The 26,791-nt window shown below is 39.9% G+C and overlaps 2 protein-coding genes across 3 annotated transcripts in view; one reads left to right on the forward strand and one right to left on the reverse strand.

The window, feature by feature from the left end:
* The window catches only part of atp5po (ATP synthase peripheral stalk subunit OSCP), a 4,622-nt gene extending 805 nt beyond the window's left edge, over positions 1 to 3,817 (reverse strand). Inside the window, exons 1-6 of the mRNA XM_053627670.1 lie at positions 3,720 to 3,817; positions 3,149 to 3,199; positions 1,652 to 1,762; positions 1,385 to 1,514; positions 1,098 to 1,210; positions 858 to 944 (exon numbers count right to left, since the gene is read on the reverse strand). Coding sequence (XP_053483645.1) covers positions 858 to 944; positions 1,098 to 1,210; positions 1,385 to 1,514; positions 1,652 to 1,762; positions 3,149 to 3,199; positions 3,720 to 3,746 — 519 coding nt within the window. The 5' untranslated portion in view covers positions 3,747 to 3,817. The remainder of the gene's footprint in view (positions 1 to 857; positions 945 to 1,097; positions 1,211 to 1,384; positions 1,515 to 1,651; positions 1,763 to 3,148; positions 3,200 to 3,719) is intronic.
* A 4,895-nt stretch (positions 3,818 to 8,712) lies between these two features.
* On the forward strand, positions 8,713 to 26,586 carry slc5a3b (solute carrier family 5 member 3b). Of its 2 annotated transcripts, XR_008386195.1 has the most exons (3): positions 8,713 to 9,037; positions 14,228 to 14,358; positions 26,087 to 26,586. XR_008386195.1 is itself a non-coding variant. In XM_053627671.1 (2 exons), exon 2 carries the CDS (start codon positions 14,489 to 14,491, stop codon positions 16,622 to 16,624), a length of 2,136 nt encoding a protein of 711 aa, XP_053483646.1. In that variant the 5' UTR covers positions 8,713 to 9,037; positions 14,228 to 14,488; the 3' UTR covers positions 16,625 to 19,699. The 2 variants fall into 2 exon arrangements, 1 of the variants encoding a protein (XP_053483646.1); XM_053627671.1 differs by lacking the exon at positions 26,087 to 26,586 and having other exon boundaries at positions 14,228 to 19,699.
* The last annotated feature ends 205 nt before the right edge of the window (positions 26,587 to 26,791 follow it).

Below are 26,791 nucleotides of genomic sequence, written 5' to 3' on the forward strand. Positions count from 1 at the left end.
GATATTTTGGAAAATGATTCTTCTTCATTGTTTTAACAAATCAGAGTTATTCCGTTAAAACAAGAACATTAACGGAGTAATAACGCCAAATCTATTGGTGACGTATAATATTACGCCAGCTACAATCAAAATGATTCAATCCCCGTTGCAAATCAGGTTTAACTGTCAAAATGTACAGACTGTCAGCTGTTTGCAACGAACAAATCAAAGAAAAGCGATTGAAATAGTTCGACACAACGAATGCTTCAAGTGGTTTCCCCAAATTCAACTGAAAATGCAACTTATAATGACTTCTCCAATCTCAAAATTATTCACCCCCCAGAATAGAATCCCTCACAACAGCACAAATATGCAGAACAGGTGTTGTCTCAAATTAATCAAGGGCTTTATTAGTTGCTCCAGGTGTGCTTGAGCTGGAACACATGAAATACCTGAACTGTCTAGAGGTAGAAAATGTATTAAATACCTGGACGGAGCAGAAAAAGGAAGCTATCGACAACTGCAAGCAAAAGTTAAAGTTGGGGAAACTATTTCAATCGCTTTTGTTTGATTTGTTCATCTCAAACAGCTGAAAGTCTGTACGTTTTGACAATAAACCTGATTTGCAATGGGGCTCGAAGTTTTGTTTGCTTACTTATTGTTTGCTACTTTAAACAGCTAACAGATGAAAAAAAACACTCATTATTTTTAGGAACTAAACAAAAAACATTGTTTTTTTCCCCCTCTAGAATCTCTCAAATACCCTGTGAATGTTTTTAGAACATCCCAGTGTTTTGACTTGCTTTCGCTTAGAAACGAAATGAACGGTTCTCTAAAAGAAAAAAAAAAAAGAAAATGAACATTGCTACAGCACCCACCTTGGTCTCAAGCTTGATGGACTCTCCCTTTGCCAAGAACCCGTTGAGCGCTACCTTTAACTCAGCAAGGCTAGCCTCATCCAGGGGCTGAATTCACACACACACACACACACACACACACACACACACACACACACACACACAAAAAAAAAAAGAGAGACCATGTAGATTGTCTTTGTGCATAAATGACCAAACCAAATGCTTCCCATTTCTGGAACAATAGAAAAATGGAAGTCTGACCTGAGCAGTGGTGACTGAGCAGGTGACCTCTCCTCTGTGAGCGCTCATCATCTGGCCAAAAGCAGTAATGACATCAGCGGTCAGGGATAGACGGCCATTATCAGCCAGCACATCTATGGTGGAAAAACGACAAGAATTACTCCACATGATGCGAAACGCTCACAGTTCAATGGAATGTTTACTGTTGCAAATCTTTCCATTAATGCCAGCGAATTCAGACACTTGTTCCCCGAATGAATCACATTTCCAGAAATAAAGTCTGGGTGTGCGGAGAGACTAATACTCACTGATGAGGTTGATTGTGATTGGAGAGAGCTTGGCCTTGTTCAAAGCATCGGTGAAAGTCTTCTGTTTAATACTACGCTTGACGTGGGGGTTCAACACAATGCTGGACAACTTCGGATCCTTGATCAGGCTCTGGAACGGAGGAGAAATAAATCAGAATGAGAACAGAGTACACAGAAAGACGCGTGTTTACATTTGAAGATGGATTCCGAGCTACAGAGATGCTTATGCAGAGTAACGTAATGCGAGTTGGTGAGAGATCCACTCACAGCGACGCGGCCCAGCTCTTGCTCCACCTTTTCCAGATTCTTCTGCTTGCTGGCTGCAGAAAACAGAGCGGTGGCGTAACGGCCCTTCACACCATACACCTGGATGGGGGGCTGGGGACAGAGTTAAGAGTTTAGCTTCTTGATAAAAATACGTCACTCGGTGCAGGATTCTTCCCAGCGATTATTATTCCTACTCGTCCTCATCAAAGACGACGGACATAAATACTAATAAACTCGGTTTAATTAAACGTCTAAACGCGATTGCGAAATCGTGAAAACCTGGAGGGACTGATTAAGGATAAACTAATTAATTGCATTGGTAGGCAGGTGATTATTAGATCTGAGCAATACAACAAAAGAATGCTGAAATAATATATCGCATTATAATGTGTCTTTCTGAGATATCACTCAGTACGTTTACACGGACAACGATATTCCGACATTAACCCGATTAAGACGATACTCTGATTACGAAACTAGCATGTAAACAGCGATTACTGATGACCTTAATCTCATTAAAGTCACACTCAAAGTAAACAGAAATGGAATTAAGACGTGTGGAGTATTTCCTGTTTTAGTCGCATTATCGACGTGCGTTACAGACATGTACACACCTTAATCACACTATTAACGTCGTGTGGGAGTTTTCACCGCATTGTGCGACAGGACACGTACACACACTCAACCGTTTGACGGCAAACAAGAGAGCACGGCTGCGTCCCAAACCGCATACTTACTCACTCACTAATAAAGTAGGAGAAAGACACGTATTTAGTTAAGTACGTGGTTTGGGACGCAGCCCACGGCTTCAAGCAGTCGTCAATTTGCACGTATAACACGACAAATAATTAACCGCACTTGAAATACGCTTACGTAAAATTAAAACTGAAACACCCAGGACTGTATACGGTCCCATAACGAAGACCAACTCTATGTCGATACGTGAAATTCTGGAGGGAACGTCGGACGACGTGATGTCGGGACGTAACGACGTGCGCCGTTAATCGCTCTACGTTCTATAACACGTTTAACCTGAACATGAAAGGAATATTCTAAAAGCGACTCATGTAAACGCCTTAATCAGAATATTATACGTCTTATTCAGAATGAGGTCGATGATTAGATTATTACTGTCCGTGTAAACGTCGTCAGTGTGGATTGTTTTCCCATAACAGCATGCCTTTACTTATTAATAAACCATCATTTACATTAGTCTCTGACGGAATAACTACATTTATATGATTAACAACGATGAACCGACATCAATTAAAGCCTGGCGGTTATGTAAATCTGTAAAAATCTACATAAAAAAATGTTAAGCGTTAAGAGAACTGTGGTAAATGTAAGGTGCTACCAAAATGAGTGAGGTGACCGAGTGAAAGGGCTAGTGTTCGTGTGATTTTACTGATCTCCGTGCACAGGCAGGTGTTTTTATGACGTATAAAGTTTACAGTATGGACACAAGGTGTATAGGAACAGCTTTGTGCTCTATATTACCTTAATCAGCTTTGCTACAGGTCGGACCACCGACGTGCTCAACTGACGCACCTGGACAGAGAGAGAATTGAAATAGAGCTGGATTACAAGAGTAATACTAGTGGCTTTATTATTAACCTTTATGCAGTGTGTTTATAATTTAAAGAAAGAAAGAAAGAAAAAGCAGTTTACAGCTAAGTCGCATCATAACCTTCAATGCTCAAGTGCACTGCGGTTGACCATTATGACTTATGGCTTACTGTCTAAACATACAGCCTAGCTAATCCTGTGTTTAAAGACAGAAAACTAGCACTCAGTAGAGTTTAATATTGGAAAGAAATCCTGGTATGTTTGTATATGATAACTGTATTGTTTTTACAGGAAGAAATCTAGCTAGCAAACCGGCTACTGCTGCTAACACTGACTAGCCGGCCTGTATGTGTGGTCTTCGCTTACGTTTACATTAAATCATAAATAACTATTTGGATAAGGTTCTTTTTTTTTTAATAAGACAAACTGTCACATTTGTGTCATGGTATTATCTTGCTTGTTTAAATAAAAAACATGTACAAAAGTTTGCAGAATGTCATACCTGCAGCCCCAGTCCAAGCGCGGCCATTTTCTCCTGCGACTGTGTAGGTCAAAGAATCTGCGCATGCGCGGAAGTCTATCGCAAAATACGGAAGCGCCGGGGTTTCGGCAGCGGTGCATCATGGGTAGATGAGTTAATAACGTGGTCGGAGTGGAAAATTACCAGCTCGAGGACTAATTAGATAATGAAGCTGCAGATAAGGCACAATAATAACCTCCATGATTTATGGATTGTTTATCTATGTATATCTAGGTATAATTAATTACAGCATCTTTATAAAATAGAAATAACAATGAGACTAATGTGCTGAATGACACACACATACACACAAACACACACTTACTTTATATATATATTTAAAAAAATAAAAAATAAAAAATAAAAAAGGTCCTGCAGGAATTTAAGCCATCGAAGGGATTGTGAAAGTGTGTAGGTGTTACCCTGGTGTACCTGCAGGATTCTGACCTTGGTGTAAATATTCCCTCAGGTGTCCTGCAAGTCTTAAACCAGCCGGATTTTGCTATTATTACAGGATATACACCTGCAGGACCCAGTGACACCTGATTACATCAGTAAATCCTAGCCTTGAAATTCCTGCAGGTTATGTTGGTTGCGTGTTATAAATGACAAGAGATTTACACCATGGAAACAGGGTGTTTTGTTGTACACGAATGTCCTTCATCAGCTGTGCAAGCAGACATTCATCTGAAATGTGCTATTTTTCTGGAAACTTTTTTGTGCATCTTTGCTTGCACAGCTGGTGAAGAACCAAGGGGCGGACTTAGTGATTTGGGGGCCCTAGGCAAAATATAGGAATGGGAACCCTCATTTCAGTGTTTTAACATCGATATTTAAATGTTCAGCATATGTTTTTTAGCATTATAGCAAAAATCGGGGTGGACTGGGACCAAAAAGCAGCCCTGGACTTTCCTGCCCAGAGCGGACCACCACACCCGGCCCACAACACGCCACTCATGAAGTAAGAATTCTGATTGCATTTTAGCGCATGTTGTTTTTTTTTTTTTTTTTTTTTAAGCATAATTAATTAGTGAAAAGTAAAAATATAACTTTCTTAACTATAAGTTTATGCAGCGTTTTGGGGGCCCTTGGTAGCTCGGGGCCCAAGGCAATTGCTGAACTTTGCCTAATGTTAAAGTCCACCCTAGCGAAGGACATTTGTCTGAGGCTGATTACAATGCATATCAAAATCATGCAGATACAAGTCAAAAGCTTCAGTTTATACTCACATCAAACATCAGAATAGGGGAAAAAAACCATGCAATCTCAGTGACTTTGACTGTGGCATGGTTGTTTGTGCCAGATGAGCTGGGTTGAGTCTTTCAGAAGCTGCTGTGGTCCTGGGATTTTCACAGACACAACAATCTTTCGAGTTTACACAGAATGCATTGAAAAACAAAAAACATCCAGTGAGTGGTAGTTCTGCATGTGGAAACGCCTTGCTGATAAGAGAGGTCGGAGAAAAACGGCCAGACTGCTAACTGTTAACAGTAAGGCTATGGTAACTAAAGGAACGCTCGGGGTACCCATGGTGAGCAGAAACACATCTCAAGAACGCACGACATGCTGAACCGTGATGTGGATGGGCTAACGAGAAATACTTCTTACTTTAACCTTAAAGCAATGAAGCTATAAAACCCAGCTGAGAGACAGATTTTGTTTCACTACATCAATATTCAAGATTAAAAATGATTTAAAAAATGATATGTATTGTCACTAAAAATACAATAGCTTACCGATCCAAACATTAACATATGTAAGATAAGAAAATGAATTTTATAATAAGTGTGAAAGTTTTGTAAGTGTGTTAGATCCTAAAAATGTGATGATGGTGATGATGGTGATGATGATGATGATGGTGATGATGATGATGGTGATGATGATGATGATGGTGATGATGATGGTGATGATGATGGTGATGATGATGATGATGATGATGATGATGGTGATGGTGATGATGGTGATGATGGTGATGATGGTGATGGTGATGATGATGATGGTGATGATGATGGTGCTGATGATGGTGATGATGATGGTGATGATGGTGATGATGATGGTGATGATGGTGATGGTGATGATGATGGTGATGATGATGGTGATGATGGTGATGGTGATGATGATGATGATGATGGTGACGATGATGGTGATGGTGATGATGATGATGGTGATGATGATGATTCTTTTAATTGCTACCTTTACAGTGTTTGATAGTTAGATCACAAACAGATGTTGTGAAAGCAAAGCACAAGCACAGAGACACAGAGCTCGAGAGGCTCTCTATCTGTAAACCTCTTGTTTAACAGCACACACATGCGAAAAGCCCGATGTCACAGTAAGCCATTGTATGGCGTGCAAAGCACAAAAATCAGGGTTGCGAAACACACAGTTTCAAACACAAAAACGTTCTGTTTCCCAGAGTACAGATAAAGGTCATGTGATGTTTTAAAGCAATTAATCTTTACTCCCAATTTGCTTGTGTTCGGCCGAGGGCCTTCACAGTATTTTCATCAATACGTTATACTTGAACAATACTTTACTCTCTGTGAAATAATATGAAAAAAAATAAAAATAAATAAACATGCTATGTGGTTCTCAGCAAAGAGTTCCTGAAGGAACAGACCAGCGTTTACCTTGAGAATATTGTGAGAAATATTCACTTTCTCACAGAAAAAGACATCTAGACTAGTACAATGTATACAGCTTTAGTCTTTGGAGTTCCACTTTATTATTCCGCTGATGACAACAACAAGAAGAACAACAACAATAATAATAATAATAATTTGAAATGCATAACTACTATAGCTACACTTTCCAATACTCTTTGTATGAGTACATCACACTGCTTGATAAGACAGGCAGCTGACTGAGAATGGATGAATATTAGATCTTTGTCCCTTCTCATTCTACTCCTGTTTATTACGCTGTATTAATGTAAAGTGGCATATTGTAAAAATAAATAAATATATATATATATATTTTCTTTCAAATCTGGATTAGTTATGCGGACCTGCTGTCTTAATCCTGGCACTGAAGTCCTAACTGGACGTGGTATGGATTTTAGACTGATCCACTCACGATGAGACATACAGAACAGGTGTTGGTGGTCTGTGATAATCTACATAGTATTAAGGTGGATTACGATAGCAGTTGATCTTACCAAAAGCCGCCTTTGGTAGAGTGTATTTAAACCAAGAGCCTGGGGAATATTCCAGAAACCACCACACAGTTTAAGAGGATTAGAATGAGTGTAGCAAAAGAAATTTTTCATTAGTCTGGTGATTCGATTAGTGGAAAAGGGCAAGTGTTAAATAACTGCTGTTTGACGTTACAAGAATAATACACTGTCATTGTTAAGATTATGATTGTGATTACGCAATAAATACTCTCTCAGAAGTAATGGATTGTAAAGGCAGCCTGTTTCTGATTGTTTTGCTTTTAGGGCCAGGCCAGGCTAGGGCTCGACTAATGAATGTGGGTGGGAGAGATATGGATGATTCTACAGTTTAACCCTTAGGGGGGCTCAGCCCTCAATAAGAATGTACGATTAATGGAAATGTGCACATGTGTCCCTGTGTGTGTGTGTGTGTGTGTGTGTGTGTGTGTGTGTGCGTGCTTATACAGTATATCACCTCTTTTATATCACAAAATATGCGATGTTAGTTGATGAGGTTTAAGTTGATTTAAACTGATTGGTGATTCTGAAAATAAAAACACCACAAGGATAGTTTCTCTGAAAGTCTCCAAAAACTGACTCTCCATACGGCATGAAAAGGGGGACAGTGAGGTTTTTAAATCTGTTCATGGAGGTTCTCACAGGCTCCCTCTTGACTAACTCTCAATTACTGGTGCTCGTCTCTCTTCTGTCAAAGACTTCTGTTAATGATAAATAAATACTGTATCATTGTGAGCTTCAGGATAAGCAAACTATTAAATGCGCCAGATAGCAGTCACCTGTCATTGTCACAAACCCTACACTGGCTTATGGTTTATTGTATTCATGCAGTGAATGTTATCTGAGTCTCCTGACAGAGTCAGCAGCACCTCATCGGATAGTTTTGGTTTTGTGTAATACTTTATTGTTAGTCTCTGGATTCTGAGAGATATCTGATCTCTCTCTCTCTCTCTCTCTCTCTCTCTCTCTGTCTGCCTCTCTCTCTCTCTCATTTCAGCACTTCCCTCCTCCACTGTATTTGCACAATACCCTTATTAATTAACCAATCAGTCAATCAATCAACAAATCAATCATGTTTCACTTAAGGGCGCACGGTGGCTTAGTGGTTAGCACGTTCGCCTCACACGTCCAGGGTTGTTGGGTTCGATTCCCACGGCTTCACTGTGTGTGTGCGGAGTTTGCATGTTCTCGCCATGCTGTGGGGGTTTCCTCCGGGTACTCCGGTTTCCTCCCCGACTCCAAAGACATGCATGGTAGGCTGATTGGCATGTCCAAAGTGTCCGTAGTGTATGAATGGGCGTGTGTATGTGATTGTGCCCTGCGATGAATTTTCACCCCATCCAGGGTGTACCCCGCCTTGTGCCCGATGCTCCCTGGGATGGGCTCCAGGTTCCCTGCGACCCTGTAGGATAAGCGGTATAGATGATGGATGGATGGATGTTTTACTTAATTCGTTTATTTTCACCTTTTAAATGTAAAAGTGAAAAAAAGGGGTTTTAATTTTTTTTAAAATAACCATTCGAGCAGTTATTTGTCCATGCCTTCCTGTGTGACATCTCAGCCTGGCCCTGTCTCTGTCCTCATGCAATGCTACCTGCAAGTACCCCCCCCCCCCCCCTTCACCCACATATAACTTCATTTTAATTTACTTCTAATAAATAATTCAAATGATTTCACTGGTATAGAGGAAAGCCTGCTTAAAAATCTCAGGGGGGTATTTTATGAATACTCGAGTCTGTAGAGGGCTAAAGTGGGAAGGGCTTTAGCGGATATAGAAGCCTGGTGCGTGTGTCGTACCCACGCTGTAGGGCGGAGTCAGACACTGCGTAGCTTTTTAAAAAGCGTCTGTCGAAGCTCTTGTAACTTATTCTTCCAGCACCACTGGGGGGACGCAGACAGAAGAAGGTAAACAGACTCGAGAAAACACAACAGCAGCAGCACCTGGAGTCACTTTCGGCTATATACACCTCGACTGCGTGTTGAAAAGACGTGGCCAAGTGTGCGCGCGTGCGCTGCTGCCACTGTAGAAACACTGGCTCTGTTACTTCCGGAGTCGTCATTTCATTCAATCTTCTCTCTCAGATAACAACATTGCACTCTGTTTTTTAAAGTCGTACCAGTGCGAAAGGTAAGTTGGCACGCATATTTTGTAGTATGAGGACAGTAATAATTGAATAGAAATGTGAGTAAGCATGTGCTTGTTGTTGTGTTTTGATGACATTCTGCTGATTGAGAAGTCCTGCTCTTTGTTGTCGGCTGTGTCTTTGCACAGTAACGTCTCTTCTCCTATAGAAGCAGTGTCATTGCATTGCATTAGCTCTGTAATCCAGGTGATGTTTGCAGGTTAGAGATGGACACGCGAGAGAGCGCGAGCGCAGGTCGCAGTTCTGGAAAATTCCACGCACTTGCTTCTCGGTGATGCTCGCGCTTGTCCTAGTAGTGTGATTTAAAACCTATCACGCCCCCTTAAGCGTTTGAAAACCGTGCAGTGTTTTAATCCAAAGCACTGTTTTGGTGTTTACGATTTAAAAAAAAAATAAAAAAAAAAAATAAAAAATAAATAAATAAATAAAAAATTTAAAAATACGATGTTAGTGTTATTTCAGATTAAGCAACCTGGAGCTCGAGCGCCCATTTAAGCTCTCGCGCGCTCGGTTTCAGTTTTCTGTTGATGATCAGCTGTAAACTGCGACAGGTTTGTGAAATTATTATTATTATTATTATTATTATTATTATTATTATTATTATAAACGCGCATTACGCTCACATTACACTTATAAGATCTTGATGACCTTGATGTCATCTGTCATCAGTCATCAGTGTAGGCAGCTGATCTGTTGCCAAGGGTTACCAGAGAAGTGAAGGAGCATGAACATGACAAGATTTAAGCACAATCATCCTGAGGTTATGAGTAGGAGAAGAGTTTATTTATTTATTTATTTATTTATTTGCCCAACAGTAAATCATGTAAGGGGATTAGATTAGATCAGATCAGCTGGTCTGTTCACAGACCTTTAATGGAGCGCAGGCTTACATGCCTGACCTCAGCATCCATTTTTGGCATTGAGTGAATCCTGTGATAACCAAATAGTTTGGAAGAAGAATCTGACAGGAAATAACACTAGCTTATCAGAAGTGCTGCAACATGTGTATGCTTGGCGGATCTTTCTAGAATAGCAAATGGAGAGTATCCGACATCTGTGCCCTAAGAGGAATGAAGTATCGCACGGCATTGTATGGAGTGCAGAGACCGAAATACAGTCTTTTACTCCCTGCTGCTTTGTAGGTTTGAGAGAAATGACTTGGCCGAACTTGACCTAGTGTGTGACTCAAAACTCTTCTCTAATAATGTATGTCATATGACATACCAACAGAGGGCAGCAGTACAGATGGAGTCTGTTCTTGACTAACCCACGCCCATCATTTTCAATAGTTGGTCAGGATGTTTTTTTTTTGGTTTTCGTTTTTATAATTAAGGAAAAAAGGAATGATATTATATGTACACGTGCACATGATTAATCTGGCTTCTGATGGTTCCCCTATGTGTGCATTTAAAAAAAAAAAAAAAAAATTGAAATTGTGGTGCAGTAGAGGCAGATTTACATGAATAGGTTATGCAAATGTAAGGGCATGTAAATTTCTTGAACAACGTAGTTCATATATATATAAAATACAGTGGTGTGAAAAAGATTTAGGCATCTGGGGGGGGGGGGGCGAATGCTATAAAGTGAGGATGCTTTCAAAAGTAAGAATTGTAATTGTTTGTATTGATTGGTTAACAACATACGAACTGTAAACAGAAGAAAAACTTGCAACAATTTCAACAATTTTGGGTGTGACCACCCTTTGCCTTTAACACAGCTTAAAATTCTCCGTGGTATATGTGCACAAAGGTTAATTTTTAAAGGAATTCGTCAGGTATGTTGTTCCAAACATCTTGGAGAACTAACCACAATTCTTTATGGATTTAGGCTGTTTCAGTTCCTGCAATCCCGTACTGAATCGATGATGTTGAGATCAGGGTTCTGTTGGGGTCATATCTTCTCTTCCAGGACTCCTTGTTGTTCTTCTTGCTGAAGATAGTTCTGTCTGACTTTGGCTGTATGTTTGGGGTTGTTGTCATGCTGCAGAATACATTCGGGACCAATCACATGCCTCCCAGATGGTATAGCATGATGGAGAAGTATCTGCCTATACTTCTAAGCATTGAGAAGACCATTGAGAAATCCCCAACTCCATTTGCAGAATTGCAGCCCAGAACTTGCAAGGAATCTCCACTATGCTTCACTGTTGCCTGCAGACACTCATCCTCGTACCCTTGTCCAGCCCTTCAGTGAACAAACTGCCTTCTGTCAGAGCCAAATACAACCACAGTTCCAGAAAGGTTGGAATGCTGTGTAAAATGTGAATAAAAACAGAATGCGATGATTTGCAAATCTCATAAACCCAGATGTTATTCACAACAGAACATAGAAAACATGTCAAATAGTTAAACTGAGGAAATGTACCGTTTTAAGGGATAAAAAAACAAGGTCATTTTGAATTTGATGGCCGCAACACGTCTCAAAAAAGGTGGGACGGGGCAACAAAAGGCTGGAAAAGTAAGTGTTACTATAAAGAAACAGCTGGAGGAACATTTTGCAACTAATTAGGTTAATTGGGAACAGGTCAGTAAGATGATTGGGTATAAAGAGTATTTAAAGAGGCAGAGTCTCTCAGAAGTAAAGATGTGATGGAATCTGGATGGAAGCAGATGTTGCTCTAAAACCTGTATATACCTTTCAGGATTGATGGTGCCTTTCCAGATGCGCAAGCTGCCCATTCTATAGGTACTAATGCACCCCCATACCATCAGAGACGCAGGCTTTTGAACGGAGCGCTGATGATAAGCCCTCTCCTCTTCAGTCCTCTTTAGTTTAGAGGAAGTGGCATCCACGGTTTCCAAAAAGAATTTCAAATTTCGATTCGTCTGACCACAGGACACTTTTCCACTTCGTCTCAGTCCATTTTAAATGAGCTTTGTTCCAGAGAAGACGACAGTTTCTGGATCATGCTCACACATGGCTTCTTCTTTGCATGATCGAGATTTAACCAGCGTTTGTGGATGGCATGGTGAACTGTGTTCATAGACAGTGAGTTCTGGAGGTGTTTGAGCCCATGCAGTGATTTCCATTACAGAATCAGGCCTGTTTTTAATGCAGTGCTGCCTGAGGGCCCGAAGATCACGGGCATGCAATATTGATTTTCACCCTTGTCCCTTGTGCACAGAGATTTCTCCAGATTCTCAGAAATTTTTCATGATATAATGTACCGTAGATGATGATGAGATTTACGTTGAGGAACATTATTCTGAAATTGTTCCACAAATTGTAGACGCAGTTTTTCGCAGATTGGTGAACCTCCGCCCATCCTTACTTCTGAAAGACTCCGCCTCTCTAAGATCCTATTTTTTATACCGAATCATCTTACTGACCTGTTCCCAATTAACCTCCAGCTGTTTCTTTTTATCTTTAACACTTACTTTTCCAGCCTTTTGTTGCCCCGTCCCAACTTTTTTGAGACATGTTGCGGCCATCAAATTCAAAATGACCTTATTTTATTTTTAAAAGGTACATTTCCTCAGTTTAAACATTTGATATGTATTGTGTTCTATTGTGAATAACCTCTGGGTTTGAGATTTGCAGATCTTTGCATTCTGTTTTTTATTTACATTTTACACAGCGTCCCAACTTTTTTGGAAAGGGGGTTGTATTTCAGATTTTGACTCATCAGTCCAGACCACCTTCTGCCATTGGTGTGCAGCCCCAGTTCTTGTGCTTTTCAGCATAGTTGAGGTTTTTTTTGGCCTTATTACCGTGTCTGAGGTAGGGCTTTTTGGCTGCAAGTCGTCCGTGAAGACCACTTCTGATCAAACTTGTCCGAACTGTAGATGGGTGTACCAGGGTCCCACTGGTTTCTGCCAGGTCTGAGCTGATGGCACTGCTAGACATCTTCTGATTTTGAAGGGATGTCGACATGATGCGTCTTTCATCTGCTCCACTAAGTTTCCTTGGCCAACCACTGCGTCTACAATCCTCAACACTGCCCATTTCTTTACTTCTGAAGAAGAGCTTGGACAGCACATCTGGAAACACCTGGCCGCCTTGAAATGTCAGACCTTGCTGATTCCTTACCACCACATTGTGTCTTGTTGCTGTGCTTCAGTCTTTCCATGGTGTAAGATTTTTTTTTCGATTAAACTGCCTGTAGAAACCTCATCATGTTAGTAGAGCATGGCTGTTCTTCACCCAGTTGTATTCCTCCTACACAGCTGTTTCTGTTTCAGGTAATGATTGTTTTCCCACCTACATATAATATTGTTGACCCATAGCACCGTTTTGGTATAATTGTTTAATTGGACTGTATATGCCTACAAAATCCATGAACGTATGAAAGCGTACCTAGGAGAATTGATGCCCTTTTAAAGGCAAAGAGTGGTCACAGGAAATATTGATTTGATTGAGATTTTCCTACTCCAAGTAACAAATGCAAACTATCAATATTTCTGTTTTCTAAACATTTAGATATTTCCATATACACTACTGTGCAAACGTTTTAGTCACTTATGGGGGGAAAAAAAAAAAAACATTGTGAATTTAGTATGCTTTCAATGTTAAATAATTCAAATATGTAGGAAAATACTGTATTAATCAGACATCCATCCATCCATCCATCCATCCATCTTCTATACCACTTATCCTTCCTTCAGGGTCATGGGGAAACCTGGAGCCTATCCCAGGGAGCATGGGGCACAAGGCGGAATCCAGTAGTTATGTTTATTCACTTTATTCACTTCACAAACAATAATTATTAAATTAGTTGAGTGGGTTAGAAGTACAATACTCAGTCTACTTCTTTTTGTCATAGCTTTATAAACAGGGACGGTTCAAGCCACCACTTCAGTGGTTATTCTACTCAGATTATCCCAATTCAATTTAGCGTATAACTTTTTGAATGGTACATTTTCTGATAATGGAATAAGGAACATGGGGACTGGGATTGGGTATTTTATTCCCCCTGGTACATCAGAGGCTGTATATATATATATGTGCTGGCTTTTCGTATTGACCGAATGAATACCTTAAGCAGTATTTATATAACCGTATTAAAAATCATTTGATTAGATTTTCCTATGGTGGATCATAAGAAGTTTTGTAATGATTTGGTCATTACGACAGTAGTATGACTGTATAGTTGATCTGATGCATGTTCTGTCTCTCTGATTGATTTCATTTCTGTCTTGTTGTCTGTCTGTCGCTCTGTCTTTGATGTCTTGCAGGAATACCAAGTCTAGCCTTAGTAGACGAGAAGCCCGAGACATCGAACACGAAATATCCCCTACGCGAGGGGCATCGGATGGATTGTTTAAACCTAAATGCTTCAACCAAATAGAAATTCCTGTGAGAGATGGTGGGTGCATCTGTTCCCCTTTAAAAAGACACCAAATCAAAGAATTAAAAGATTTTTTTTGTTTCTGCATAATTTCCATCTTTCTTCTTAACGTTATATGTTAGTATTATTTTAAACTCTGCCAGTAAACATGCCAGCAGCAATGGAGGTAGCAGACATTGCAGTTGTTGCACTTTATTTTATCCTTGTGCTTGGCATTGGGTTTTTTGCCATGTGGAAGTCCAACCGCAGCAGTGTAAGTGGTTACTTCCTGGCTGGACGAACAATGAACTGGGTGGTGGTCGGAGCATCACTATTCGTCAGCAACATCGGCAGCGAGCACTTTATCGGCCTAGCTGGCTCGGGAGCGGCGAGTGGTTTTGCTGTAGGCGCCTGGGAGTTCAACGCCATCTTTCTCCTTCAGCTTCTGGGCTGGGTGTTCATCCCAGTCTATATCCACTCTGGGGTGTACACCATGCCAGAATACCTCTCGAAGCGCTATGGAGGAAATCGGCTAAAGGTTTACTTTGCTGGTCTTTCCCTTTTGCTGTACATCTTCACCAAATTGTCAGTGGACTTGTATGCAGGAGCTCTCTTCATCCAGGAGTCCTTAGGCTGGAATCTCTACCTGTCAGTCATCCTGCTCATTGCCATGACGGCACTGCTGACAGTAACAGGTGGCCTGGTTGCTGTGATTTACACGGACACTATTCAGGCCATACTTATGATCACCGGAGCTTTGAGCCTTACAGCCATTAGCCTGATCAAGGTGGGCGGACTAGATGGCGTTCGAGAGAAATACATGGAGGCTGTTCCAAATGTCACTGCCATTCTTGCCAGGTACAACTATAGTTTTGAGTACACCAATTCCTGTCGCATCCACCCAAAGCCAGATTCCCTCAAGCTCCTGCGAGGCCCTCTTGATGAGGACGTCCCCTGGCCTGGGTTCTTGTTGGGCCAGACTCCAGCATCTATATGGTACTGGTGTGCTGACCAGGTCATAGTACAAAGGGTACTTGCAGCTAAGAACATCGCCCATGCAAAGGGCTCCACCCTAATGGCAGGCATACTGAAAATTCTTCCCATGTTCATCATCGTTATTCCAGGAATGATCTCCAGAATAATGTTTGCAGATGAGCTGGCTTGTATTGGGCCTGAGCACTGCATGGCAGTGTGCCACAGCCAGGCTGGCTGCTCTAACATTGCATACCCTCGACTGGTCATGAGCGTAATGCCAGTGGGCTTGCGTGGACTGATGATGGCTGTTATGATCGCTGCACTCATGAGTGATTTGGACTCTATCTTCAACAGTGCCAGCACCATATTCACCCTGGACATTTACAAGATGGTGCGTAAGTGTGCCTCCTCCCGAGAGCTGGTTGTCGTGGGCCGAGTCTTTGTGATCATCATGGTAGGCATCAGCATTGCTTGGGTGCCAGTTGTCATTGAGATGCAAGGTGGACAAATGTATTTATACATCCAAGAAATGGCAGGATACCTCACACCACCCATTGCTGCTCTCTTTCTGCTTGGCATCTTCTGGAAGCGTTGCAACGAGACCGGTGCCTTCTGGGGTGGCATGGCTGGCTTTGTTCTGGGCACCACACGTCTTATCCTTGGTTTTGTGTATCGTGAGCCCCGCTGCGATCAGCCAGATGAGCGACCAACCTTCATCACTCATGTCCACTATATGTACATAGCTGCTGCACTGTTCTGGATCTCAGGCCTGGTAGCTGTGGTGATCAGTCTTTGTACTCCTCCTCCGGCCAAGGAGAAGATTGTGCACACTACCATGTGGGGACTGTGCAATATGAAAAAGCTTCCGGTGACTGATCGGAAGGAGATATACAAGTTGGCCAGTAAGAGTTCTGCCCACTGCAATGGTAATGGCACCTGCCAGAAAGACCTGCCTCTGAATGTCCACAAAGAACAATGTGTTGATGGAGCTGAAATTAAACTCCTCATGCCTTGCCCTAGTGACCAGGATCCTACAACACCCAGCACAGAGACACCAACCCCAGTGGAGACCTACAGCAACGGGCATGCAGATTTGGTAGGGCGGAAGGATGAAGGCAAAAGCAAGTCAGGGGCATTCTTGTGCCTATTTAATTGGTTTTGTAAACATAAGGAAGAGACTGCAGCATCAGGACCAAAAGGCACTGAAGAAGATGAACGTATCATTCAGGAGATGCTTTATGAGCCCCCTAAAATCAAGATTTTGCTAAACTTCTGCTTGGTAGTAGTCTGTTCTGTGGGTGTCATCCTGTTTGTCTACTTCTCCCTGTAACATGCTGATCTTTTACTCATTGGACACAAGTGTGATCTATTTATTACTACCAAATCTGTCTGGGTTCTGTAAAAACCTCCATGAATTTTTATTTTATTTTTTTAAAAGCTTTTAGAAGAGGAGCTTTCTGGATATTCTGAAAAAGATTTGTTTCCATTGTCTTCAAATCAAATCACCAAGTGTGTGAATATATCAGTTCCTCCAGGACTTTGCGTTTCTGCGATCGTAGAAAGTAACGTAAAATCAAAGAAACGCCGCAATATTCCCAAGAGCTTGACCTTTTTCCACGAAGATTTTCCCGCAGATTTGGGCCGAGACGTGGCATGTGACGTCATCACGACACTCATTCAGCCAAAGCCCTCTTCAATTCACGTACGTTTGACCTGAGTACAGCTAAAATGTCTCGTTTACCAACAAACCTCACTATGAAATACCGTGCAAAACAAATTTCATGCAATGCCGTTTCTCCAATTCAAATAGTTTTCCAGCAAAAAAAGCATAAAAAAAAAACTCTGCAAATTACATCGCAATTTTAAAAAAAATCTGCAGCAAAATCAAGCATTTTTGGCTGCAGCAATCGCAATAAAACGCCACAGCATCCTGTATGGACTGATATATTACAACCAAAAGCACTACTGATACAGTGGACCTTTTTATATTAATATGTAATAACTGTAAAATATGTGAATTCTGCCTTATTTATTGTAAGCACTTATCCTATTATCGGACATGGTGTGGGGGATGGCTGTGTCTAGTGTGTATATACGTTTATAATTGCTGTTTGTATCATTACAATGTCAAATATTATTTGAGTCTCACCAGAAGTAGTAAATTTGCCACCTATAGTGTCCAAATAATTCAAATGCTGAAACATTAGTAAATGTCATGAAATTTGAATTAAATAGAGGATTTCCTAGATTTAGGCCACACAGGAGTAAAGAGGGAAAGTGACGTGTTTTTATGTTCAATTATATTTTTCAGTGCCGTCGTAAGTGTTGTGAAATCTACCTAAACATAACTGTGCGAGTCATCGTACCTCTAGTGGGCTCCTTTTTAATTAGGTTTTTTTCCGTTATATCACTTAACTCATCAACCTCTAAGAGCAATGTTTAGTGCACATATGTATACAAATGTATTATTCACCACCAAAATGCCTTCTTTTCAAGTAGAAATCCCTAATTTGGGGATTTATCAAAGTCACGGATGAAATTCTGGTGACTCAAAACTTTCACCACTGAAACATAAATCGTACAAGCACAGCCTGTTTTCCTGGGGACGTCGAGTAATCGGCTACCACGGGACAAACACCAGCTAGAAACATCTGCTTAAATCACAGTGAAGTATGTATATGAGTATATGTTAAGGCATATCACTGATCCCATGTCAGGTCGACTAAGCTTGGGATGTCCAATTTTGATTGCTGTGCAAAATATTTTAGTTCTTCTAGAGGAAGAATTTCATTTCGTGGTTGTTGTGGGAACAGGCATTGTCTTGTTATACTGATTTTGAATACACTGTTTGTGAAAAGAGGAAATTTGTGGTTGTTGTTCGGTAAATACAGATATGAAGGGTAATTTTACCAAATCTGACTGTTTTTGAAGTCAGTAATTAGTATCATATCACTGATTAAAACATTTGCTCTTCAGGTTGTGTTGACTCAAGTTTCAAAACCCTGGAAGGCCATAGTGTATGTCAGGAAAGCTATAAATTAGTATTGTGTGTGTGTGTGTGTGTGTGTGTGTGTGTGTGTGTGTGTGCTGAGTAAACAGATCACAGCTATAGTTGGAACTCTATTGTTTAGACAATAAACACCAGGGCCCAGTTGTTCAAAAAGCTTAATCTGGATCAGAATAATCCGGATTTGAAAATCCCATGTTTTGCTATCCAGGATTAAATAATCCATTTTACTTTTGTGTCGTTTTTTTTTTTTTTCTTTTCAAAGCAACATTGGATTAGATACAAACCTTTCGAGATGACCAAATCCGGATCACTAGTGCTCTAAATCGGACTTCAGATGACGATGTAGTGTACTAGCTACGGGTAGATTAACAACAGGTAGATTAGCCAGCATGGGGTCACTTTAAGTGTTTTTATTTGAAGAGACAGAAAACATCCCTTTCCTGCGAACAAACAAATGACATTCACAAGTACATTGTGGATATTTTCAACACGTTTTTAAATCTTAAAAAGTCTGATAGTTAACCAAATAAGAACGTTCAGAATTCTTCGTGTGTGGACAGCAATAAGAGATGGAGTTGTTCGAAACTATTTTGGACTGGTTCGTCTCTGATGATTGTTTCATTGTAATTAATATACAGTGATAATTGACAGTTAAAATTAAATATATTAGTTTTGTTTGTTATTGACGGCTGTTTGGGGGATTATTCATGAGGACAAAATATTATTTTTCTCTTTTACATTACTGTACTGAAAGGATTAATTGGTAGCCTGATGTATACTTTACCTACTTTATCGGTGTAACGGTTAAACAAATCAAGTGCAAAATATAAATAAATGTATATACTACATCATGTAAACGTTGTATTATTTGATCAATTTGTTCCTGAAATCCTCCCCCAATCCACCCTTCTGCTGCGATCGGGATAACCCAGAACAGGTATCCCAATCCTACTAAAAAGTTTTGAACACCACAAAGATTGATACAGATCAAAAGCAAGATTGGATTACATGATCTAATCTGATTTCAGAATCCTTTTTTTTTTTTTTTTTTTTTTTGGAACAACACATTTTCGAGATTAAATCCAATCCGATAGCCGCAATCCGATCGGATTACTTCCGAACAACTGGGCCCATGATAAACTGATGCTAGGAATGAATGGGGTTCTAGTCTGCTTACACATGGTGTTACGAGGCCTTCTTCGGTATTTCCCCCTCGGTTGTTTTTTTAATAAATTAAAAGGTTAAATGTCTGCTATGTTAGCCGGCACTGATACAAGTCTAGAAACAGGCACAACTGGATTAGTTAAGATTGGGATTATTCCTAATGTTCTGTTCCAGCAGAAATAAGTAATGTGAATGAATGACAAAAATAAAAAATAAACTGTTTTTTTTTCCCGCTTGTAGTTTTATTTTGCAGTGAATGGCTTAATAAACTGGGCGTAGATAAACTGCTCAAGCTACCGTAACGTCTTTTACTGGTTAATCTGGTAATTTACTTGCTAATATTTTCAATTCAGTTTAGCGAACTTTGGCCCAGAGTCAGACATCTGCTTCTTCACTTTGGCAAGTGCTTGGTAATTTTCCTCTCATATTATTTTTGTACATAACATTTTAAAGTTGTGGAAATTCTGCTGAATATGGAAGGGTTTTCTGTCATCTTCCACATATCTTTTACAGATTATTATCCAAAATGCCTTTGAAAATTGCATAATGAAATAAAAATAAAAAAAATTAAAAAAAAATTGAGACAATTAGCGGCTCGGTCTATCGCAAATGTCAGATTTGATGGCATATTGGCATGGTTCAGTAATGGAAAATCCCATAAAAGTTCCTCGAGTACACTCGGTTCAATGCAGAGCATTGCTGTTTTGATTGGTTTTAGTATTTGAACGTGTTCTGGCCTGACAAGATCTAAGATTGCTGAAAGGCATTTGTGGAAGTTGTGCACACCCACTTCCCATGTAGGAAAACTGCACAGCATTGTACAAAGTTCTGTATATGTTAGAAATTTCTTGGTTCTTGACCTGGTCTAAACTGTGCTAGTCAGTTTTTATATAGTGTCGTCATTGGCTCTCCCAGTGCCACCCCGTCAATTCAGTGGGACAGTTAGTACCTTCATTCTTCGTTGTCGTATTCCCATTATTACTCACGAAAACACAGTAATTATTATATTTTTTGCCCAAATTAATATGTATAAAACTCTGTGTGATGAACAAGCACACCAATGTTTAGATACCATACATGGAGCTTTTCCAGAATGATCAGGCTGAACAGACCTTGATTGAATTTCTCCAATGAAGACCTCCATCTTTTGCTGCAGCCTGCAGTCAGAGAAAGTGTTGGCTGTATACTTGGCTTGATATGCTAATCACTTCTCAGTTTAGTTGTAAATGAACAGATTTTAATATTTGCTACATTGAATTTTTTTTTATTTTTTATGACCAAATAAAGACAAACTTATTTTTAGCAAAACAACATGTTGAAGGTTGCTCATTTGTCTCTGTATTTAATTGAATCAATAATCATCACATTCATTCATCTTCAGTAACTGCGTTGTCCTCCTCAAGCTGGCTGGAGATCAGGAGCCTATCCTGCACATGCTGGGTACGAGGCGGGGATACGTCCCAAACGGGACGCCGGTCTATTGCAGTGTACCATACGGACTTGCACACACTTATTCACACCTAGGGGCAATATATCATGGTCAGTCCACCTACTAGCATTTTTCGGGGGGCGAAGCATGCACAGAAACTCTACACAGACAGGAACCTGAGCTCAGGATCTCCCTTTAGATAATCGACTTCTAAGACAGCACAGACAGCAATACATGAAGCATTTTGGATATGTTTTGGACAAACCTTTGGTTTGCATTTATTTTAAATAATCTAAATATAATCAACATTTTGCCAACTACTGTTGTTTTAAGAAATTCTGGAGTTGATTGATTTTTATTAACACATAAAAGGTTACCTTTTAAGTCAGGGGTGTCCAATCTTATCCTGAAAGGGCCGGTGTTTTCATTCCAACCCAGCAGAAGCCTCACCTGAGTCTACTGAAATCCAAGCTCAACTGATTAAACAGGTGTGCTTGATTGGCATGCGCACCCACACCGGCCCTTTGTGGATGAGATTGGACACCCCTGTTTTAAATCAATGCATTGATCCAAATCATCCGATCATTACACCCCTAAAGCACATTGCAAACTATAAACAAAAGTTCATACTTTACTTGGAGTGGAAATCTGAGCACAGAATGGTTATGGAAATTACATGACCGTCTCAGAGCTCTGGCTGAAACGTTACTAAACCTGCATGTGATTACTTAGACAAAAGATGAGTTATGGCAATAATGATGAGAGAAAAATTCCACAAGCGATTTGCTTCCGTTTTGCGTTCTGTGAGACGGAACAGAGAACATTGTATTTAACCTTACTGTTCTGTCACAACAGAGAAGCAAATGCAGTGACAGAATGAGGCTTATATAGGTGCACAGTAATGAATGTGAAATTGTGAACAGGTCCAGACAGTCACGTGGCATGGTCAGGTGAGGTGCAGTGGCTGATGGGAAATGTAGTCTCTAATCCCTTTTCTGGTATTTCCATGACACTTACATAGAAACTCAGTATATTTTATTTCATTAAGATTGACAAAAGCGGCGTTCAATAAACGGCTTTAATCTCGGTATTACCAGAAGGCCTAAGATTATAGAAATCATTACATTAGATTATGTTTATCTTCTGCATACTCCTTTTCTGTTGTGGATGGAGAGTTACTTGTGTTTCTCCTCTATATATAGCCTCAACTGGTCATCCAGATAAAGGGCAGGATTAACCAACGAGCCCATAAGCAGGAAGTGTAACCTCTTTATTCAAACAATAACATATGTGACATTTCACACGTCTTAAGCAGTGTTTCCACCTCCCACCTGTCGCGGACATCTGTCTGCCTAGTGGCCCTTCTGTCTGTCACTGTCTGACATGTCTGACATCCTGTACAGGATAAAGTCCGAATTGTTTCGCTGATTAAAACCAATGTGACTAAAACTGGTAAAACAGTTGGTCTTTAGAAAACAGCAGTCTCTAAATATAGCAACAAACAGGATATAAAACTCCTCTCAGGGTAAACCATTTCTACACCCACTCTTTATCTCTCTGGTACATTAATGGGATGTAGGTTGACTTGCTCTTTCAGGGGAGTAAGTGTGAACTTCCATTAAAGCATTAGATTAGGCTCAGTGGGTGCAGGTTAAAGTATGACTAAAGGAAAATCTCAATTAAAAGTGCTTTAATGTCTTACTGTTTTTGACTGCCATGGTTGGCTCAGATTTGGGCCATTATACATTCATGAAGTCCTTTCATTACAACTGGGTGCAGGTAAATAAATAGCTGACCCACATATCATTTTTACACACACACACACACACACACACACACACACACACACACACACACACAGTGACAGCTGGGTGCATTCCAGGACAGAAAATGCACTTCCTATATTTAGCCTGTTTTCTCTGTGACAAAGTGCTCTCAATTTTTATTTATATATATATATATATATATATATATATTTTTTTTTTGCTTCATACTTTCACAAGTCACACCCTCTCTTATTCCCCCTGTCTTCCTTTGTTGCTCTCAGCCTGTCAAACCCACTTCACGGTACTTTTCCACTAACAGTTTACACATGGCTCTTAGAGAAAAGACTACATGCAAGTTGGAGTGGAACACTGATTACCGCATGTATGTAAATGTGTGTGTGTGTGTGTGTCTTCACCACATGCTCACACCATTACTCTGACATATGCACTAATAGTCTAACACCTGGTCGGACAACGCTTTGAACTCTTTGAGTCTCTGGTACGTGTACAATCACACAATGATTAATTCATCGTCCAGTATGAGAAACAACACCTTGTAGGCTGTACTACGGCTTGAGGTGCATACCGGTGCAATCACGACATATTAAATGTAAGTCTTTTGCTGTCATTGCACTTCTAGGAACCTTCCCCCCCCCCCCCCCCCCCCCACCCCAAGAATGTTCAGTCAAGTCTATCAAGTTTTCCGGGTGTTCTGTGAATGTTTTTCCATTAACGGTCCTGCAACGTTGCCGCTCCGTTTAATTATCGGAAAATTCGCACGGAAATTAACATGTCGTTTTTATTAGCCCGACTGGGATCTCATAAATGCGGTGAGCAACATTTAAATCCAATTTTGACGTAAACCCTCATCGCAGCAAATTATTGAAATAAATAAATAAATAAGCAAACAAACAAACATTGCAGGTGAATCAATCTGTCAAAGACTTTGTTAGCCGGTGATTAAATGCGCCAGATAGCAGTCACCTGTCAGTGTCACAAAACCCTGATTAATTGTCTTAGAGATGAGTATGATAAATGTCTTCATGCAGTGAATGTTATCTGAGTCCCCCGACAGAGATAGAGTCCGCAGCACCTCATTGGATAGTGCGGTTGTTTTGTTTTGGTGTAATTCTGTGTTGTTAATCTCTAGATTATCACAGTTATGTTGATCTGATCTCTGTCTCTCTCCTTCTATCTCTGCTCTCTCTCTCTCTCTCTCTCACACACATACACACACACAGCTCTCTTTGAGCAATCTCAGGGGCGGGGTCTGCTATGTCAGACAGTGGAAAAGTACTGGCAGTTAGAAAGATGCAGTAGGCTGCCCTTTGTTCATTGTGGCTGCACCATAAGAAACTGCAGCAGCTCTGTTTCAACGTCCAGCACCGATCTCTGTAGACCAAGCACTGTCCACCTGTTTCTATCTTTCTTTTCTTTCACGGTTAATTCCACACCATGCTATAATGGGCTGAATGTCCTTTATGGGTTTTAATTTCCCAATATCTAAGTGTAAAACAACTGACTCACCTTCATGCAGAGTAAAGCAAATGCTTGTGTGTGTGTGTGTGTGTGTTTGTGTGTACAGGTTTCACAGAGAAGTTCCTTTTGTGGAATAGTAAATGGAATTCATGGATTATTAATGGTTAAACGTCTTTAATGTGGAGCGATGTAAATGATTACCTTTAATGCTTAGTTCCTATTAAGCAGTCATGCAGTAAATTGAGTAGGCATCTATGTACTTTCACATTTTTGCTACAGACTTTTACTTTCCTGGCTCAGAAAAATGTAAAGTAATTGTTTTGCTTTTAATGAAGCCAATGGCTGAAATATTCAGAACATTTCTGAACATGTCTGTCCATGTCTAATCCTCTTCTCTATAAAACTGACAGACTAATTAAATATGGTTTTATTTATATTTAAAAAAAAAAAAAAAAAAGAAAAGGCAGCTACCTGCGCAGCTTTGCAGGGTTTTTGTGTGTGTGTGTGTGTGTGTGTTATATCTATGTTAGTCAGTACTGTTTATTATACTGTATAGTATACAGAGTTGAGTTCAGCTTAATGAAGCTTAATGAAGATTTAAAACTCAAACCTATCTCCAGACGTAAGTGCGACTCAACAATGAGATCTTAATCAGAGACATTGCTCATCTCAAGGACAGAAGGTTTGATGGATTAAAATTAAAGTGAGCTGAACGTGTAGCAGATGAGGACTCAATCATGATGTTACATGCCTTCAGTTTAGTTTATGGCCGCATTAAGCTGTGTGCATGATTAACTGTTGGATCACAATATTAAAAAAAAATGCAAAATAATATGAGGCGCTGGATCAAGTGCTATTCTAAAAGCTGTTGAATAACGAGGAAGCCATATTGCCCAATGGAACCCAGTTTTCAGTGATTAATGTGATAATTACAACTTTTGTAATTACTTCAGCGCGTGCCATATTCTTGTTAATATCATATACACATGTGAATGTGTTTTGTTTTGTTTTTTCTTCAGGTTTTTTAAATGGTCATTTGCTTTTCTGTTACATCACATAAAATTTCACATCAAAGAAAAACAATGCTATTTCATTCCTCACGTCTTCATTTTTTTTTTTTTTTTACCATCCTTCACTCCTTCATATTTTAGCCCACAGCTAAAAGGCAGAAATCCATCTTTCACAACCCTGTCCATCAGAGTGTCATCTTCAACTCAGACACATTATCTTGAACAAAAAGGCATACCATGCATTTTTTTTATGTATATGTGACCAATAAAGACTCATTATTATTATTATTATTATTATTATTATTATTATTATACCTATTATTTAGTCTTGTCTAAACTTGTTTGGCCACTGAACTCAAATCAACCTAATCTGCCTAATGTTTCAGGGCATGCAGTCCCAATTATCCTTTCTGTATGCCATGTGACTCTACATATACTTATCTGGCTTAATGGTTCTGGCTCTAACCGTGAAGCCAGATAAACGAGACGGTTAGATCACCTTTATTAAATGATAATTAAATGCTAATTAAACCACGAATGACAACATTTTGAATCTCTTAACATGGCTCACAGCAATTTGAGAAAGAGAGAGAGAGAGAGAGAGAGAGAGAGATGCATGGGTGGATGGATGGATGGAGGGACGGACGGATGGATAATGAAAGCATCAAAAGAGAGCAATCAAAACTCTCATTACACCTTTTTTTTTTTTGAGACTTATTGAACATTTTCTCTGCAATAAAATGTCAACTCCGGTTGGGATATTAAATGGTTATTCACTGTGGGCCATTTTTGGCATTGCTTTGGATGTTCAATCTCCCAATTAAAATGACTGCTGAAGAGATTTATTAATAATGCATTATGACTTTTCACTGAATGTCAAAATTTGCTCCATGACTGTGTCTATAATTCTTCTACCCTCTCTTCTTTTTGACAGGTGTCAGGGATTTGTAGAAGAGGCACAGGCAAGTGTGGATACTTTATTTTACACCGTGCAAACACAACAACTAGAAACGTGAAAACGAGAACCATAAACCTGAACAGAAGATACGACACAAAAGCATGCAGACTTTGAGCGAAGCGGTGGCACACACGACAACACACGGACACGACGACAACAAAAGCTTGACCATGAGGCAATAAAACACAAGAACTTACAGTATATAGTGGTGCTAATCAAGGTGAAATGAGACACAGGTGAGAGTGATTGAAAACATGTGGCGTGCATGGGCTGTTGAGAAGTTTAGTTCAGCGCTACCATGACAACAATTAAGCATGACAATTTGTATCCATTTTGTTTTCTTGTTGTTGTTGATATATTCAAAATATACTGGATCATTTACTTGTCTGACTCAATTCTGAATGACCATGATATAATAAAAAAAAACATCTGCCATGTCATCGACATACATACATAATCTTATATTACTTATGTGGAAAGGAATCTAATTTGTGTAAATGGAAATGCACCCTGTGGTGCACCAATATTTAAAACAATAAAATCTGAATAAACCTCACTCACTAAACTCTGACACACTGGGGAAAACTCTATTTTACTAAATAAGACTGCATTTTATACGCAGTTTTAACAAGTCAAAACTTTAAAAAATATCAACACAACATATTGAAGACCAGAGCATGT

The sequence above is a fragment of the Ictalurus furcatus genome, chromosome 6 (assembly GCF_023375685.1).
Source record: "Ictalurus furcatus strain D&B chromosome 6, Billie_1.0, whole genome shotgun sequence".
Lineage (NCBI taxonomy): Eukaryota > Metazoa > Chordata > Actinopteri > Siluriformes > Ictaluridae > Ictalurus > Ictalurus furcatus.

What these genes read in the sequence shown, in the direction of transcription:
- slc5a3b (XM_053627671.1), top strand. Translation starts at nt 14,489, where the DNA reads ATGCCAGCAGCAATGGAGGTAGCAGACATTGCAGTTGTTGCACTTTAT.